The following is a 17,756-nucleotide window of genomic DNA, read 5'->3' on the forward strand; positions in this document are numbered from 1 at the left end:
CAGTAGGAAGAATAGCTATGAGAAACGACGAGCAGGCACTGGGGAAAGAAAAAAGGAAGGCAGCAGACATGAGGACAGTGGACAGGCGTGGGGAGAATAACAAGTAGACAGGAAAAAGTATCCTAGATAGGCAACTGTTAAGAGTAGAATGGATAGGCAGAAGGAACCTTAGTGGACAGGCAAGAGTGTAATGAGAAGGCAGGTGAAAGAGTATACAGGTGGTGGTGGAAGGTGGGGGGGAAGACGAGCATAAAGAGTCGGCTGTGAAGGGTACAATGGATAGGCAGCAACGGGAGAGTATAATGCACAAGTAGTGAATTATAATGGTCAGACAGCAATGAGTTACAGTAACAAGCAGGCAGTGATGAACTTTGTAGGTTGAGTATGAGGATTGGGTGTGCTCACCTTCACAGCTCCGAGAATCCTCCATTAGGTTGTATCCAGCAGGGCACGCACACCTATAGGAGCCTGGAGTGTTCAGACAGGTATGTGCACAGAGGCGAGCCAACTTGCCCGTGTGAAACATCTTACATTCATCTACATCTGAAAGAAACAAGAGTGGCTGGTGAACGCTTCAAGAATACAAGCTTCCTCAGTATGGCAGATTAAAACTGGTGAGAGGTCTTCACTAAATCTTCATGGAATTTCAGGGGGCATTGAACATCAAACATCGACACTGAATGTGAGTACTGGCCTCTGCAATGAGTGAAAGCATACAGGTGGGGTGCGGAAGAGAGGGAGGGGAGGGTGGAGATGTGTGGAACGGTGTGTGCTGGGGGGAAGGGCGTGTGAGTGCGGGGAGGGACGGTTGTGGGAAGAGTGGGGGGGTGGTTGTGGGAAGAGTGGAGGAGGGTTGTGGGAAGAGTGGGGGGTTGGCTGTGGGAAGAGTGGGGGGTTGGCTGTGGGAAGAGTGGGGGGGTTGTGGGAAGAGTGGGGGTTTGGTTGTGGGAAGAGTGGGGGTGAGTGGTTGTGGGAAGAGTGGGGGTGAGTGGTTGTGGGAAGAGTGGGGGGGGGTGGTTGTGGGAAGAGTGGCTGCTTTGTTCTGATTATTTAAGTGCCAGGCTTCCATCAGTGAAATTGGTCTCAGGTCAATCTTCATGGATGCTGCATTACCTCGACACTGCCTGAGGTCCATCCCGTTCAGCTGGAAGCCGGTCTCACAGGTGCAATGTTGTGAGCCTTGGATATCTGTGCATCGTGGCTGGTGACTGAAGGATGGGTCGCTCTGCGCCATTGTCCATTCTGTCAACAGTTGCAAGTGGTTTGTGTAAGTGCATTAAATAACCAGGAGGCCAGATGAATAACTTACAGCTCACTGGGAAAGCTCCAGTGGGATCACTGTACCTAAAACGATATGCTGAGGGAATTAACAGTACACCACCCGGCCTCTCGAGGCCGTTCTGTCATTAAGTAGTAGTATTTCCCTATTTCCATGTGATGTTGGAGACAACAACGTACAAGATGACGGCGGGACAGCATTTGGAACATTGCGTTTAGTTTTGGTCAGGCTGCTGCCGGGAAGAATGCAGAGGAGATTTACGAGAATGTTTCCCGGACTATGTTAGTGTGTTTTTGTTTTAAACTGGAGTAAGGGAATGAGGGGTGATCTTATAGAGGTGTGTAAAATTATGAGGGGTATAGATAGGATCAATGTGGATAGTCTTATCCCCAGGGTTCCCCCACTCACTCCCAGACACCCCAGGGAATCACAAACTATGGGGCGTAAGTTAAAGTGAGAAATTGAATAGAAACTGAAGGGCAACCTTCTCACTCAGAGGGTGATCTGTATAGACAACAGACAAAAGGTGCAGGAGTAGGTCGTTCAGCCCTTCGAGCCAGCACCACCATTCACTGTGATCATGGCTGATCATCCACAATCAGTACCCTTTTCCTGCTTTCTCCCCATATCCCTTCACTCCGCTATCTTTAAGAGCTCTAACTCACTCTTTTTTGAAAGAATCCAGAGAATTAGCCTCCACAGCCTTCTGAGGCAGAGCATTCCACAGAACCACAACTCTCTGTGTGAAAAAGTTTTTCCTCAACTCCGTTCTAAATGGTCTACCCCTTATTCTTATACTGTGGCCTCTAGTTCTGGACTCCCCCCAACATCAGGAACATGTTTCCTGCCTCTAGCGTATATGGAATAAACTGCCAGAAGAGGTTGTGATAAGTACATTAACAACATTCAGAAGGCGCTTTGACAGGTAAAAACTGTGCAAAACCTTAGGCACATATATATAGCCAGGGTGCCTAAGACTTTTGCACAGTACTGTTACTGTAACAATTTCACATATTGCACCTTACTGCTGCAAAAAAAAAACAAATTTCATTACAGATATGAGTGATGATAAACCTGATTCTGATATGGGTCTCTGTTGTGGACTGAGAGCGGGAAGGGAGCAAGGAGAAGGGAATCATGGTTGGGAAAAGGGGAAGGGAGGGGACAGCACCAGAGAGACATTCTGTAATGATCAATAAACAAACTGTTCGGAATCAAATGATCTTGCCCGGTGTCTCAGGGCTGTGTGTGTCTGCACCTGCGCCAACCCCTGCCCCTGGCACTCCTTCTCTGCCACCTGTCCCACACCCCTCCCACAGTGCTCTATGCTTTCCATTCCCAAAATGCTTTGCTCCTGCCAGATTTACAAACATGCTGTCTGTTCCGCATTGGCAAGTACAGTACTGTGCAAACATCTCAGGCACTCTAGCTATACACATGTGCCCAAGACTTTTGCACAGTACTGTATACAGATAGGAAAGGTTGAGAGGTACATGGACCAAACACAGGGAAATGTACTTATTTATTTTATTGAGATACAGCACCACCCAGTAACCCCCAGTTTAACCCTAACCAAATCACGGGACAATTTACAACGAGCAATTAACCTACCAACTGATACGTCTTTGGAATGTGGGAGGAAACCAGGAAACCCAGAGAAAACCCAGGCGTTCACAGGGAGAACGTGCAAATTCCTCACAGGAGGCAGTGGATTTGAACCCATATTACTGGTACTGGAAAATGTTCTGCCAATCACAATGCTACCATGCTGCCCCTCTAAATTGATACCCTGTAGTTTGTGATTCCATAAACTTGGGGAATATGGGACAAGCTTAAATGGGTATTTTTTTTTTGCCATGGTCCAGGCGGGCTGAAGGGCCTGTTTCTATGCTGTATGTCTCTGACTTTACCCCAACACTTCCCAGTTTATCCCAGCTCAAAAAAATCCCAATTCCTCACCAGTTTGCCCTGTAACATAGCCTCTTTAAAGATTCCCCAGATTCTACCACTCATCTACACACTGGGGTCAGTGGTCAGTTAACCTACTGATTCACTTGTCATTGGGATGTGGGAGGGAAAACCAGATCTACCACTGTATACAGTATGGGTGTGGACACATCTGAGGATGTAGCAAGGTTATTTCTGTACATTTTCAGTAGATTTAGATTTCGTCTTGGGCACATATACATAGCTAGGGTGCCTTCGACTTTTGCACAGTACCGCACTTGTCAAACTGGAGCAGAGAGCGAATTTGTAGATGTAGAGGGAGCAAAAAAAATGTTGGGGACGGTGAGGGTGGGGCACCGCGGGAGGGCTGTGGGACAGGTAGTAGAGAAAGAGTGCCAGGGATTGACGCTGGCACAGGTACACCCATCCCTGAAACACCAGGCAAAGGAAATTACTTCCAAACAACTGGTTTATTGATCATCATAGACCATCTCTCTGGTGCTTCCCTCTCCCTTCTCCTTTTCCCAACTATGATTCCACTCTCACTGCCCTCTCCTCAATCTCAGTCCATAATAGAGACCCATATCAGAATCAGGCTTATCATTATATAATTATTAACATTCTCCACTCACATCAGAAGCAAATGCTTCAATGTGCACTCCAAAACTTGTGCATGTGGTCTAAATTTAGAGGACGGCACTTGCAGACGATATACCTCTCAGGTACACATCCAGTGACATTATTCTGAATAAAACCTCAACCCTAAGTGCAATCTTAACTTCTGAATAAGTACTTATCCTCCTAACCAAAACTTCTCTGCTGTTGGCTGTTGCCAAGTGGAAATTTTTGTTCCTAAAATACATCAAGAACAGCGCTTTGAAGCTGTCTATCGTTCACTTCATGTTATGCTGCATGGGACATTTTCGAACACCAAAGGAAACCTTTTCTCGTCCTGGGCTCTTTACCAGGAGGCGAGATTCCTGCTTCCCACAGTTGATCAAGGAGAGAATGAAGAGGCTTAGAGACTGGAACCTACAGCTATTTATCTTCCTGCTGCTGTATTCACTCACTGTGTTCCATTCTTTGTTGCTGTAACTGATCTCGGCCCCCAAGGAGTGAGCCTGTTCTGTTTTATGAACAAAACAGCGACCTCATTGTGCCAGAGTTACTGGAGATACTTTGAGATCCATCCAACTGATAGAGATATTCAGCAGCAGACATAACGTGAATTCCCTGAATAGAACCAATGTTTCTAAATTCCCACAAAGCTCACTGTAAAAAAAAGAGCAAAAACCAGCTGTTCTTACCAGCAGGTGCTATATCACATTTTCCACAAATGACAACCCGCTTCGTTTAAGTTTATTGTTTTGCATCAAACCTTTGAGCAATATTCGCCACTATTACCGGGACTGCTCCGCATCACCTCAGCCTTTGTTTTGCCATACAGTCCCACACACTTTTACAATCCGTTTCAGTCTACAGGTGCGATCAACAAGGAACTAGCAACAATTGCTTTCCATCAACGGAGCCTTCCAACGCTGAGGTTCTGAAAAAGTTTTATTAATTGATTTTTTTTCTTTCAGGGGCACCCGGAAATTAAATACTTCAAAACAAGTGCAGCTTCGAACAGAAGACATAAAGGAAATTAAAAAAAACAAACACTGTAAGGAGTAAGAGAAAGGAATGAGAATTAGAAAAGAGACGTAGACAAACATGAGAAAGACTTGTATTTAAGCAACATTTTCAACTAGTGCAACACTTCCAATGTGAAGCTCAGAGAGTGATTTCAATGTATGAATCAGACCTAATACAAAGCTTCCAAATTGTGATTCAGAACTAATAGAGCTGTTTTAATGAAAGCAGATGGTACATCTTTTTTGATGTGCAGACCACAACTTGCCTAGTGTGTTGTACGTGTAGTTCTCAAACAGTGAAGTGCTTTCAGCATGGAGTTCATAGGCAGTGTAGTTTCAGACTGTGCAGTGACTTCAGTGTGTAGTTTGATTGTGCAGTCATTTAGAACCATAGAACCATAGAAACTACAGCACAGAAACAGGCCTTTTTGGCCCTTCTTGGCTGTGCCGAACCATTTTCTGCCTAGTCCCACTGACCTGCACACGGACCATATCCCTCCATACACCTCCCATCCATGTATCTGTCCAATTTATTCTTAAATGTTAAAAGAGAACACACATTTACCACTTTGTCTGGCAGCTCATTCCATACTCCCACCACTCTCTGTGTGAAGAAGCCCCCGCTAATGTTCCCTTTAAACTTTTCCCCCCTCACCCTTAACCCATGTCCTCTGGTTTTTTTCTCCCCTTGCCTCAGTGGAAAAAGCCTGCTTGCATTCACTCTATCTATACCCATCATAATTTTATATACCTCTATCAAATCTCCCCTCATTCTTCTACGTTCCAGGGAATAAAGTCCTAACCTATTCAACCTTTCTCTGTAACTGAGTTTCTCAAGTCCCGGCAACATCCTTGTAAACCTTCTCTGCGCTCTTTCAACCTTATTTATATCCTTCCTGTAATTTGGTGACCAAAACTGAACACAATACTCCAGATTCAGCCTCACCAATGCCTTATACAACCTCATCATAACATTACAGCTCTTATACTCAATACTTTGATTAATAAAGGCCAATGTACCAAAAGCTCTCTTTATGACCCTATCTACCTGTGACGCCACTTTTAGGGAATTTTGTATCTGTATTCCCAGATCCCTCTGTTCCACTGCACTCCTCAGTGCCTTACCATTAACCCTGTATGTTCTACCTTGGTTTGTCCTTCCAACATGCAATACCTCACACTTGTCTGTATTAAACTCCATCTGCCATTTTTCAGCCCATTTTTCCAGCTGGTCCAAGTCCCTCTGCAGGCTCTGAAAACCTTCCTCACTGTCTACTACACCTCCAATCTTTGTATCATCAGCAAATTTGCTGATCCAATTTACATTATCATCCAGATCATTGATATAGATGACAAATAACAATGGACCCAGCACTGATCCCTGTGGCACACGACTAGTCACAGGCCTCCACTCGGAGAAGCAATTCTCTACCACCACTCTTTGGCTTCTTCCATTGAGCCAATGTCTAATCCAATTTACCACCTCTCCATGTATACCTAGCGACTGAATCTTCCTAACTAACCTCCCATGCGGGACCTTGTCAAAGGCCTTACTGAATTCCATGTAGACAATATCCACTGCCTTCCCTTCATCCACTTTCCTGGTAACCTCCTCGAAAAACTCCAATAGATTGGTCAAACATGACCTACCACGCACAAAGCCACGTTGACTGTCCCTAATAAGTCCCTGTCTATCCAAATGCTTGTAGACTCTGTCTCTTAGTACTCCCTCCAATAACTTACCTACTACCGACATTAAAGTTACTGGCCTATAATTTCCCGGATTACTTTTCGATCCTTTTTTAAACAACGGAACAACATGAGCCACTCTCCAATCCTCTGGCACCTCACCTGTAGACAGCGACACTTTAAATATTTCTGCCAGGGCCCCTGCAATTTCAACACTAGTCTCCTTCAAGGTCCGAGGGAACACCCTGTCAGGTCCCGGGGATTTATCCACTTTAATTTTCCTCAAGACAGCAAGGACCTCCTCCTTTTCGATCTGTAGTTTCCATGATCTCACTACTTGTTACCCTTAATTCCATAGACTTCATGCCAGTTTCCTTAGTAAATACAGATGCAAAAAACCTATTTAAGATCTCCCCCATTTCCTTTGGTTCCGCACATAGCCGACCACTCTGATCTTCAAGAGGACCAATTTTATCCCTTACAATCCTTTTGCTCTTAATATACCTGTAAAAGCTCTTTGGATTATCCTTCACTTTGACTGCCAAGGCAACCTCATGTCTTCTTTTAGCCCTCCTGATTTCTTTCTTAAGTATTTTCTTGCACTTCTTATACTCCTCAAGCACCTTATTTACTCCCTGCTTCCTATACGTGTCATACAACTCCCTCTTCTTCTTTATCAGAGTTGCAATATCCCTTGAGAACCAAGGTTCCTTATTCCTATTCACTTTGCCTTTAATCCTGACAGGAGCATACAAATTCTGCACTCTCAAAATTTCTCCTTTGAAGGCTTCCCACCTACCGATCACATCCTTGCCAGAGAACAACCTGTCCCAATCCACGCTTTTTAGATCCTTTCTCATTTCTTCAAATTTGGCCTTCTTCCAGTTAAGAACCTCAACTCTAGGACCAGATCTATCCTTGTCCATGATCAAGTTGAAACTAATGGTGTTATGATCACTGGAACCAAAGTGCTCCCCTACACAGACTTCTGTCACTTGTCCTAACTCGTTTCCTAACAGGAGATCCAATATTGCATCCCCTCTAGTTGGTCCCTCTATATATTGATTTAGAAAACTTTCCTGAACACATTTTACAAACTCTAAACCATCTAGACCCCTAACAGTGTGGGAGACCCAATCAATATATGGAAAATTAAAATCCCCTACCACCACAACTTTATGTTTCCTGCAGTTGCCTGCTACCTCTCTGCAGATTTGCTCTTCCAATTCTCGTTGACTATTGGGTGGTCTGTAATACAATCCCACTAATGTGGCCATACCTTTCCTGTTTCTCAGCTCCACCCATAAGGCCTCAGTAGACAAGCTCTCTAATCTGTCCTGCCTGAGCACTGCTGTAATATTTCCCCTAACAAGCAATACTACTCCCCCACCTTTCACTCCTCTGCCTCGATCACATCTGAAACATCGGAACCCTGGAATATTAAGCTGCCAGTCCTGCCCCTCCTGTAGCCAAGTTTCACTAATTGCTATAACGTCATAATTCCACATGTCAATCCATGCCCTCAACTCATCCACCTTCCCCGCAATACTCCTAGCATTGAAATATATACACCTCAGAAGATTTTTACCACCACTCACAACCTTTCTATTAGCAGATTTGCTTGAACTTTTAACATAATTTATTTTCACCCCAGCCACACAGTGTGTAGTTTCAGACTGTGCAGTGATTTCAGTGTGTAGTTTGACTGTGCAGTGATTTCAGTGTGTAGTTTGACTGTGCAGTGATTTCAGTGTGTAGTTTCAGACTGTGCAGTGATTTCAGTGTGTAGTTTCAGACTGTGCAGTGATTTCAGTGTGTAGTTTGACTGTGCAGTGATTTCAGTGTGTAGTTTGACTGTGAAGTGATTTCAGTGTGTAGTTTGACTGTGAAGTGATTTCAGTGTGTAGTTTCAGACTGTGCAGTGATTTCAGTGTGTAGTTCAGAAATAGTACAGCGAATAGAACAAAGACAAGAGCAGAAATTACAGTGTGTGTTCGCAGTGCAGAGATTACAGAGCATGTTTCACACAGACACTGCAGTTAATTTAATGTACAGTGCACAGACAGCAGAGTGTTTTCAATGTACCCTTCCAGGTAATGTGCTTGAAACTGAGAGTTATGTCTGTGCTGAGGGTTATGGCAACAATCTAGTGAAACTTACGTGAGTCTAAAGCAAGGCGGCAATCAAAGCCAGCCCAACCAGCACGGCAGAGACAGGCATAGCGGTTTACATCATCCACGCACGTCCCACCATTGAGACAAGGATTACTGGCACACTCATTTATATCTGCAGGAAGAGAGTACAGGCAATGGGCAGAATTAGTGCTTAAGCTGATGCGCTGCTCTTGAGCTGATTAAAGCAGCAAGTATTTACATGCCACCTTTATTAATCAAATGGAATCCCAAGTTCCCAATGTTTGACACCGAGACTCAAAAGAGATTAGGACACTTGGGCAAATAGTTTCAAGGGAACATATTGAAGGAGGAAAGTGAATTAAGAAACGCAGGCAATTCAAGCAGGGAATTGGAATTCATTGGCTCCGGGTAGATGAAAGTATTGTAAACAGGGGACTGCTCTATAGATCAGTGTCGTTGGAATGGTTAATCTAGGAAGCACAAGAGACTAGAAGCAGAGAAAACTCAGAAGGCTGCAGGGCATGAGGAGGTGGCAAGGAAAGGAAATGGAGAGATTTAATACTCATAACAGTTCAATAGTGTGTGGTGGGTTATCAACTGTCCGGGAGGATTTATGTCGTGGTGGGGGGTGGAGTTTATCCACATTAAAGTTCTTTCACTCCTGCCGGAGGAAAGGGCAAGTCCAAGGTTTTCATTTGAACTTGAATACAACAGGGCAGTTATCCTGCCTAATATGAGTGAAACTGGTGCTGAGAACAATGGCTACCCAAACAGTATGGGACTAAGAGGGGCTGTTATACCAGCAATGAGACTCCAGAGACTAAACCACTCCTTCCATTCGCTGCACATGATTGAGGACTTCCTGCACTGACAACAAAGCCATGCTTGGACTGTAGTCAGAGACAACTCCCAGCTCACAGATCACTTATATAGAGAGCACAGTGATGTGCCAACCAATAACTTGGGGCAGGGATAACACAACAGGACTTCTCAGAAATAGCAATCTAATTTGTAACAGCTCAGCTCAAAGAAGAACTTTCAGCTCCATAAAACCCATACTTCAGTCTGGATGCCGCATTATAGGAAGCATGTGGAGGCTTTAGAAAGGGTACTTTACTAGGAATTTGAAGTGACTTGGCATGTCAATAAATACACTCTAAAACTTCTATAGTTGTACCATGGAGAGCATTCTGACAGGCTGCATCACTGTCTGGTATGGAGGGGCTACTGCACAGGACCGAAAAAAGCTGCAGAAGGTTGTAAAGCTAGTCAGCTCCATCTTGGGCATTAGCCTACAAAGCACCCAGGACATCTTTAGGGAGCGGTGTCTCAGAAAGGCAGCGTCCATTATTAAGGACCTCCAGCACCCAGGGAGTGCCCTTTTCTCACTGATTGTACCATCAGCTAGGAGGTACAGAAGCCTGAAGGCGCACACTCAGCGATTCAGGAACAGCTTCTTCCCCTCTGCCATCCGATTCCTGAATAGACATTGAAGCTTTGGACACTACCTCACTTTTTTTTTAATATACAGTATTTCTGTTTTTGCACATTTTTTAAAAACCTATTCAACATACATAATTGATTTACTTGTTTATTTATTATGTTTTAATTATTTATTATTTTCTCTCTCTCTCTCTCTCTGCTAGATTATGTATTGCATTGAACTGCTGCTGCTAAATTAATAATTTCATGTCACATGTAGGGGCCAATAAAACTGATTCTGATTCTCTAATCTACCGGACACTGCCTAGATTTCAAAGAATATCTTAAGGAAAAGTTGAGAGATTTAGAGCTTTTCTCCTTGGAGTGGAGGATGAGAGGTGACTTGATAGAGGTACAAGATGATAAAAGGCATAGGTTGAATGGACAAGTAGCACCATTCTCCCCCAGAATGGAAATGGCTACCAAGGGACATAATTTTAAGGTGATGGGAGAGAAGTATAGGGGGATGTCAGAGACAAGTTTTTCTTTTGCAGAGGGTGGTGGATGTGTGTAATGTGCTGCCAAGGGTGGTGGGAGAAGCAGATATACAGTCTTAGGGACATCTCAGAGAGTCTTACGAAGGCATGCAGTTGAGAGAGAAATGGAGAGCAATATGGGAGGGAAGGGTTAGACCGATCTTGGAGTCGTTTAAAAGCTGGCACAACATCATGAGCTGAAGTCCCTGTACTATGCTGTAGTGTTCTATACAGTGCTTTCCACATCTTCTAGCCATTCCAAAGCATTTTGCTGCCTATGGAATGCTCTTGATATGTGGATGCTATGGAAAATTTGACAACATGAATCAAAGGCTTGTGTGAATGAGAGTGCAGGGTATGAGGAAATGGGTGAATGGGGATGATTGGCTGGGTGTTGATAAAGACCCATTAGATTGAATAGTCTCCTTCCTTGTTGTAGTCAATCTGCCTATAAGGAAAATCACACAGTCAGCAAACAATATTAACCAGAAATCTTGAGCAACACAAAGTGCTGGAGAAACTCAGCAAGTCCGGTAGCACCTATGAGTGGGAATAAGCAGTCGACGGTTTGGACTGAGACCCTTCATCAGGCCTGGAAAGGAAGGGTGCAGAATCCAGAATAAGAAAGTGGGGGAGGGGGAAGATGTACAAGCTGACGGGTAATAGGTGAAGAATGAGGGAGGATGAGTTATATAAGCTGGGAGGTGATAGGTGGAAGAGGTAGAGGGCTGAAAAGAAGGAATCTGACAGGACAGGACAGTGGACCATGAAGGAAAGGGAAGGAGGAGGGCCAGAGAGAGGTAAGGAGAAAAGAAGGGGTGAGAGAGAAATCAGAATGGGGAATGGAAAAAAGGGAAAGGGGAGAAATTATTGGAAGTTAGAGAAATCAATGTTCATTCATCATGTTGGAAGCCACTCAAGACAGAATATGAGGCATTACTCCTCCAATCCAAGTATGGTCTCATGTGATAGTACAGGAGGCCTTGTACTGACATACCGGAATGGGAATGAGATGTCGAAATTAACTGGGTGGCCACTGGGAAATCCCAACTCTCGTGGCAGACAGAGCCAAGGTGCTCAGTGAAGCAGTCCCTCAAAATACGTCAGGTCTCACTAATGTAGAGGAGGCCACATCAGGAGCACCAGATACAGTACATGACCCTGACAGACTTGCAGGTGTAGCACTGCCTTAACCTCAAGCACTGTTTGGGGCCCTGACTGGAGTTGAGGGAGAAGGTGTAGGGGCAGGTATAGCACTTGTAGGGATAAGTGCCAGGATCAGTGGTGAGAGACGAGTAGGCAAGGGAGAATTTCTTCAGCCTTTACCTCTTCCCATCACTTCCCAGGTTCTTACATCACCCCGCGCCCACCCCCCCCCAACTTTCCCTTCACCTGGTTTCAACTATTACCTGCAAGTTTCTACCCCCTCCACTCCCTTTTTTCTAATTCTAGCTTCTACCCCCTTCCTTTCCAATCTTGACGAAGGGTCTCAGCCTGAAATATTGACCGTTTATTCCTCTGCATAGATGCTGCCTGACCTGCTGGAGTTTGTTCAAGTGATAATACTTAGGAGCAAACACTGGCTCAAACTTGCACGTTTCTCTTCAAAACAGCACCATATAGATGTGAGAGAACAGTTATGTGACATCCTACCTGTAAGACATCTCTAAATGACGCCCCCCCCCACCCACTCTATAACAGCACCCCACCCCTATTAGTGCTCAATGCTTCTATGGAACGATCAGCATAGATTTCACAGTCATGTTGCTGGAGAGCAACCAACAACCTGCCACTTACAATGCTGACGTCCCACAGCAAAGACAAATTCACTTTCACCTCACGTAGTCAAAGTTACACAAGGGCAAAGTAGTATTTGACATCAAGAATGTGCGTAACCTTTTTCTGCAAGAACAACGAAACTGTGGAGCGGACTGCAGGGAAAATTGTTGAATGGCAGTTCTGTAAATTTCATCAAATGAGATCCACAATGTTGAAGCTGATGCAGAGATTAGCTTATACACGAGTCTGATTAGCCTTAGCTTGGGCCATTGCATTATCTGAGAGAAATGCAGTCCAGGAGAAATTTTCAAGAACTATCCCGAGAAATTCCCTGAACTAGATTTTTGTTTTCTGGATTTAACTTCCTTTCCCAGGAGATGCTGGAGCGGGGGCCTGAAATGCAAGGAATATGACACTGGGATGCATCAGACAGTCTGACTGGACAAAAAGCCCATTTCATCCCTGTTCAGGTTATGTTACTAGCAAACTTCCAGTTTGGTCACCGGCCATTCGTCCATGGTTTTCGGTCGGGCCCCGGGCACTCGGAGAGATTCGGCGGGGGGGGGGGTGGGCGTACAGCGCTCGGCGACTTGGGCCAGCTCCCCCACCGGACTTAGTCTGGTGAGGAGGGTGTGAGGATACCCAGCAGGACTAAAAAAGACAAAACCTGATAAAGGGCGGATGAGCTCCTTGTGAGCCAACAGCCATCTTCTGTGGAAGAGATTAAAGCCTCCCCACGTATTTACGAATCGTATGCTATGCACTTAGTTAGAAGAAACATGATGAACTTGGGCGCTGCACCGTGTGCCTGGATCTGCCCAAGGCCTCCGTCTAAGGAAGGGCCAAGCTCGAAGAAGCGGCCGCGGCTGGAGGCCGATACGGCCTCGGGCTCGAGTTCAGAGGGGGCGGCGGCGGGCGGTGCCAAGGCGGCCAGCGAGAACAAACTGGAGGAGAGGCTGTACTCGGTGCTGTCGCAAGATCGAAGAAGGTGGAGGTGCATAGCCGCCAGCCCTGGATTCGGGACGGCACCCACTGACTGACTGACTAGCAAGCAACCTGGTGGCTACACAAGTTCAAATCACATCTTGGCAGAATGGAAATATGATTAATTAAATAAATTCTAAAAATAAAACAAAGATGGCAGCTATAAAGCTTGCAGATTCTTATATCAGACTGACAGTATCTGGCTTACCAGTGGCACTTAATTGAGAAAATTACATCCTTGACGTAATGTAGCTCATTGTTAACTCCCCTACAATGCACAACGAGGGATCAGCAATGGATATTCACTTTTCATTAATGCACATGAGCTGTAAATGCAAATAGTTTAGTTTCTTTCTGTCAATATAAACACCAACCAATATTTACGTTAAATGTTTTCAGTCTACAGGCAACATGTTCCTTCTAAGAAACTTCCTTTGAAAACTAAAATTCTATTATTATCTGTCTTCTATGTGTTAATGGTAATAACCAATGTTAGCCTCAATTGTTCAAACAAATTATTTTCAAGAATGCTATAAAATGTCCATAGTTAGTACACATTTTTAATGGAGAGTAATATATTTCAGTGTGTTTTAAACAGCCTGTGTGTCTCAATGTCAGTCCTATTACAAATATACAAGGTAAAAGGCGATGATTTACTCCAATCTGAGACTGGATGCTCATGTGTATTGCTGAGGCTGCTCCTGAATGCAAACAGGATATATTGCCTTCTATCGACAAATATAAATCTAGCATACATCTCATTTTTTTGCGCCAACACTTTATACACTGGTAGAATGTGCTGCATTCGCTCTAGTGAATATAAATATAAAAGGAAGCAAATCTTGTTATTCAAAATTAAAAATCATTGCAGATGCCGGACATTTGAAATGAGAACATAAAATGCAAGAGAAATTCAGCTTATCAGCAATACCTTTTTTCTGTTTGTATCAGGGCAGGGCATTTGTCCTCGCCTTTATATTTTCCAGATTTCTTTTCTTTCGTTTGTACATCCTAGCCAGCTTGGCGCGTTGCCATATGCCCTAGCCTGCTTGGCACGCCCCCCCCCATATGACCTAGCCAGCTTGGCACATTGCCATATGCCCTAGCCTGCTTGGCACGTTCCCCATAGACCAGACTATGCACCATGCAGACTAAGCAGTATTAGAAACACATCACACAGAGAAAGAGGCTTAACTATCTATTCAACAACTACATCATTTCATCCTATCACAGACATTCACTTTGTTGCTTCCACTGTCCTTCCCTACGTTCCCTGCTGCTTAGACTAACCCCCTTTCTTTCTCAGTTCTGATGAAGGGTCTTCAACCTGAAATATTGTTTCTCTTTACGCGCATGCTGCCCAACTTGCTGAGTTTTTCCCCCACATTTTATGCTTTTACTTCCCTTTCCTGTCTTGTACTGCACCTTGCAAATCCCTGCGCCTAACCATTAATTCTTGTACATGTAAGAGCAGGTTAATGTCAGGAGCTCTGTGCTGAATTGTACTGTATATGCCTCAGTTCTGATGCAACATCATTTCGACATTACTGCAATTACAGGATCGTTGAAGTGAAGCTGTTTAGCGGCAGGCACGAGTTTGCTAAAGCATTACTTTTGGTAAAGTAATCCAAGAGGTTTGAACATGTAGGACATTATACTAGTAATTATGAAAGTGTCTGCACTTTTAAGTCAGTGTAATAAAATGAACTATTTTAGCTATAAGCTCAGAAGGCTTATAAAGTGGTTTCCTCAGAACGGATTATTGCACTAACATGTTCCAGACTGGTGTAATAAAAAAAGGAGTCATATCATAATTCTTCTGTTTAAACAGCAGGAACTCCTACTGTAGAATGCCCTGTGTTTTCAGCCAGTGGTGTCTTGCAAAGTTTTGCCTTCCAGCTTTAAAATGGATTCTTCACTTCAGAAGACTTACTTTTACAGAAAGGCAACTGTCCACTCCAGCTCTTGTCCTTAAGGCACACCCTAGTGTTCGACCCGACCAGGACAAAGCCAGGGTCACAGGCAAAATGCACCTCATGGCCCACCATGTACCTGCTTCCAAATTTCTTCCCATTATTTGGGGCTTGGAGCCTGGGACATGTTTCTGTGGAGACAAAAGTCAAAGTGAAACAGGGAGAAAAATAGAATGGGTGGGGGTTGAAGGGCGTTAGGTTGTTCAGGCACAGTATAATCATTTTTGAATGAATTCCAATCAGCATCACAGAACTAAGAAGAAATTAAATTTACATAGTGATTTTAATGATACTAGGAGTGTTCCAAAGTAGCTTACAGCAAGTTATAGATATTTCACTTGCAGCAATATAGCCAGAACAAGTTCCCTTAAATAGGTATGAGATAAATGATCAGACAATTTGTTTTCGTTGTGATCTGGGGACTTTCTTTTAAATAAGGAGGGCAGACGTTAAAGAGTGCACCAGAAGATATTTTATAGTATTGTCCTCCAAATGTCTTTTTTTTTTACTCAGGAAGGCAAATATAGACTCAGAATGCCTCTTCCAAAGGCAGTACCTCCTACTGAGCAGAAGGTCCTTAAGAAGCCAAGGGGTGTCAGCCTATAGTACACTGTATTTCAAATCATAAACAAGAGAAAATTAGCAAATGCTGGAAATTCAAGCAACACACAGAATGTTGGAGGAACTCAGGCCAGGCAGCATCTAGGAAGAGTACAGTCAACATTCACCGTCTCCCCCCCCCCCACTTTTCTTTCTTTCATGGCCTTCTATCTCTTTCACCAATTCACTTCCCAGCTCTTTGCTTCATCCCTCCCCCTTCAGGTTTCACCTATCACCTTGTGTTTCTCTCTCCCCTCCACCTACCTTTAAAATCTACTCTTCCGCTTTTTTCTCCAGTCCTGCCAAAGGGTTTTGGCCCGAAATGTCAACTGTACGCTTCTCCTAGATGTGCCTGGCCTGCTGAGTTCCTCTAGCATTTTATGGGTGTTGTCTGCATTTCAAACCTCTGCTATGCAACTTGAAACCATAATGAGCCCAGTGACTGCAAGTTGGTGTGGTCTTTCATTGATTCTTTTACGGTTAATATTCTATTACAGATTTATTGACCATGCTTGGAAATAGAAAATGAATCTCAGGTTTGTATATGCTGACATGTACATACTTATATAACAAATTTACTTTAAACTTTGGACTGGCCAACTAATTTTGGGACCCGGATCTTCCAGTCAAAATGTCTCCACGTAGCGATTTTCACTGATGTCATGACCCACTTTGTAGTATTTTAGGTTCATGGGGATGGTTTTGGGGACAGCTTTGTAGATTAAGGATCAAGTAGGGTTTATGGACATGGGGTGAGGAAGAGTTGGAGGTCAGGGGCAGGAGCCATGTTGGAAGATCCATGGTTGAAAGGCAGCAATCCTGGAAGTCAGGTTGCAGGCACTGAGACCAACCATCTCTAGATCAGCAAAGCAGCGGTTGAAGGTCAGATGGGCAAGAATCACGAGGAATGGTGAACCCCCAGCTCACTGGGGTAAGAGGTCTATGCAAGTGCTGGGGTTGAGGCCAGAAGGTCAAACCCATGATCAGCAAGTCCTGGGGTCAGTGAAATCCGGAGGGAAAAGCCCAAATAGTGAAGCTTCTGGTTTGGCTTGACAGAGGTCAGAGGTCTGAGAGTTCAGGCGAAGGACTGGAAGTTGGAAGCCTGATGTTTGCAAGTCTGGGAGTCTGGAATCAAGGACTGGAAGCCCAGAGCGGAAAGTGTGTGTGTGTGTGTAAGTGTGTGTATGGGGGGGTGGAATAGTGTGTGGGGGGGGATAGTGTGGGGGCAAGTGTGGGGGGATAGTGTGGGGGGAGTGGGAGTGTGTGGGGGGGGAGCGGGAGTGTGGGTGCGAGTGTGAGTGTGCGGGAGTGTAAGCGTGCCGGAGTGTGTGTGCGCGTGTGAGTGCGGGTGGGGGTATGGGGGTTTGAGTGTGGAAGTGTATGCATGGGGAAGTGTGGGTGTGTGTGGAAGTGGAGACGTGTGCAAGAGGTTGTCTTGTTTTGCTTTGCTTTGTTGTTGATGCTGTTCATGTTGTTCTGCTGAGCACTGTGAGCATGCTACGTTTGCGTTGGGACGTGTGGCGACACACACAAGCTGCCCCCGGCACATGCTCATGTGTGTTGCTTGTTATCACAAACAGCACATTTCACCCTAAGTTTCGATGTACATGTGATAAATAAATCTGCATCTGAATCTGGATAATCTCCAGAATCTAAATCAAGCGTGCTATCAGTAAATCAACGTTAACACATCAGCCAAGATTTATGCATATGCTCAACTCAAAACTCTTATCTTCTGCTGATCTACAAGTCGGGTGCCTTTATTTGGAGATCTCATA

At 44.5% G+C, this 17,756-nt stretch overlaps 1 protein-coding gene across 1 annotated transcript in view; it reads right to left on the minus strand.

The window, feature by feature from the left end:
- The window catches only part of LOC134355924 (fibulin-7-like), a 64,035-nt gene that overhangs the window by 17,800 nt on the left and 28,479 nt on the right, over nt 1-17,756 (minus strand). The window contains exons 3-6 of the mRNA XM_063066836.1: nt 15,339-15,509; nt 8,710-8,835; nt 1,114-1,242; nt 406-543 (exon numbers count right to left, since the gene is read on the minus strand). Coding sequence (XP_062922906.1) covers nt 406-543; nt 1,114-1,242; nt 8,710-8,835; nt 15,339-15,509 — 564 coding nt within the window. The remainder of the gene's footprint in view (nt 1-405; nt 544-1,113; nt 1,243-8,709; nt 8,836-15,338; nt 15,510-17,756) is intronic.

The sequence above is a fragment of the Mobula hypostoma genome, chromosome 1, assembly GCF_963921235.1.
Source record: "Mobula hypostoma chromosome 1, sMobHyp1.1, whole genome shotgun sequence".
NCBI lineage: Eukaryota > Metazoa > Chordata > Chondrichthyes > Myliobatiformes > Myliobatidae > Mobula > Mobula hypostoma.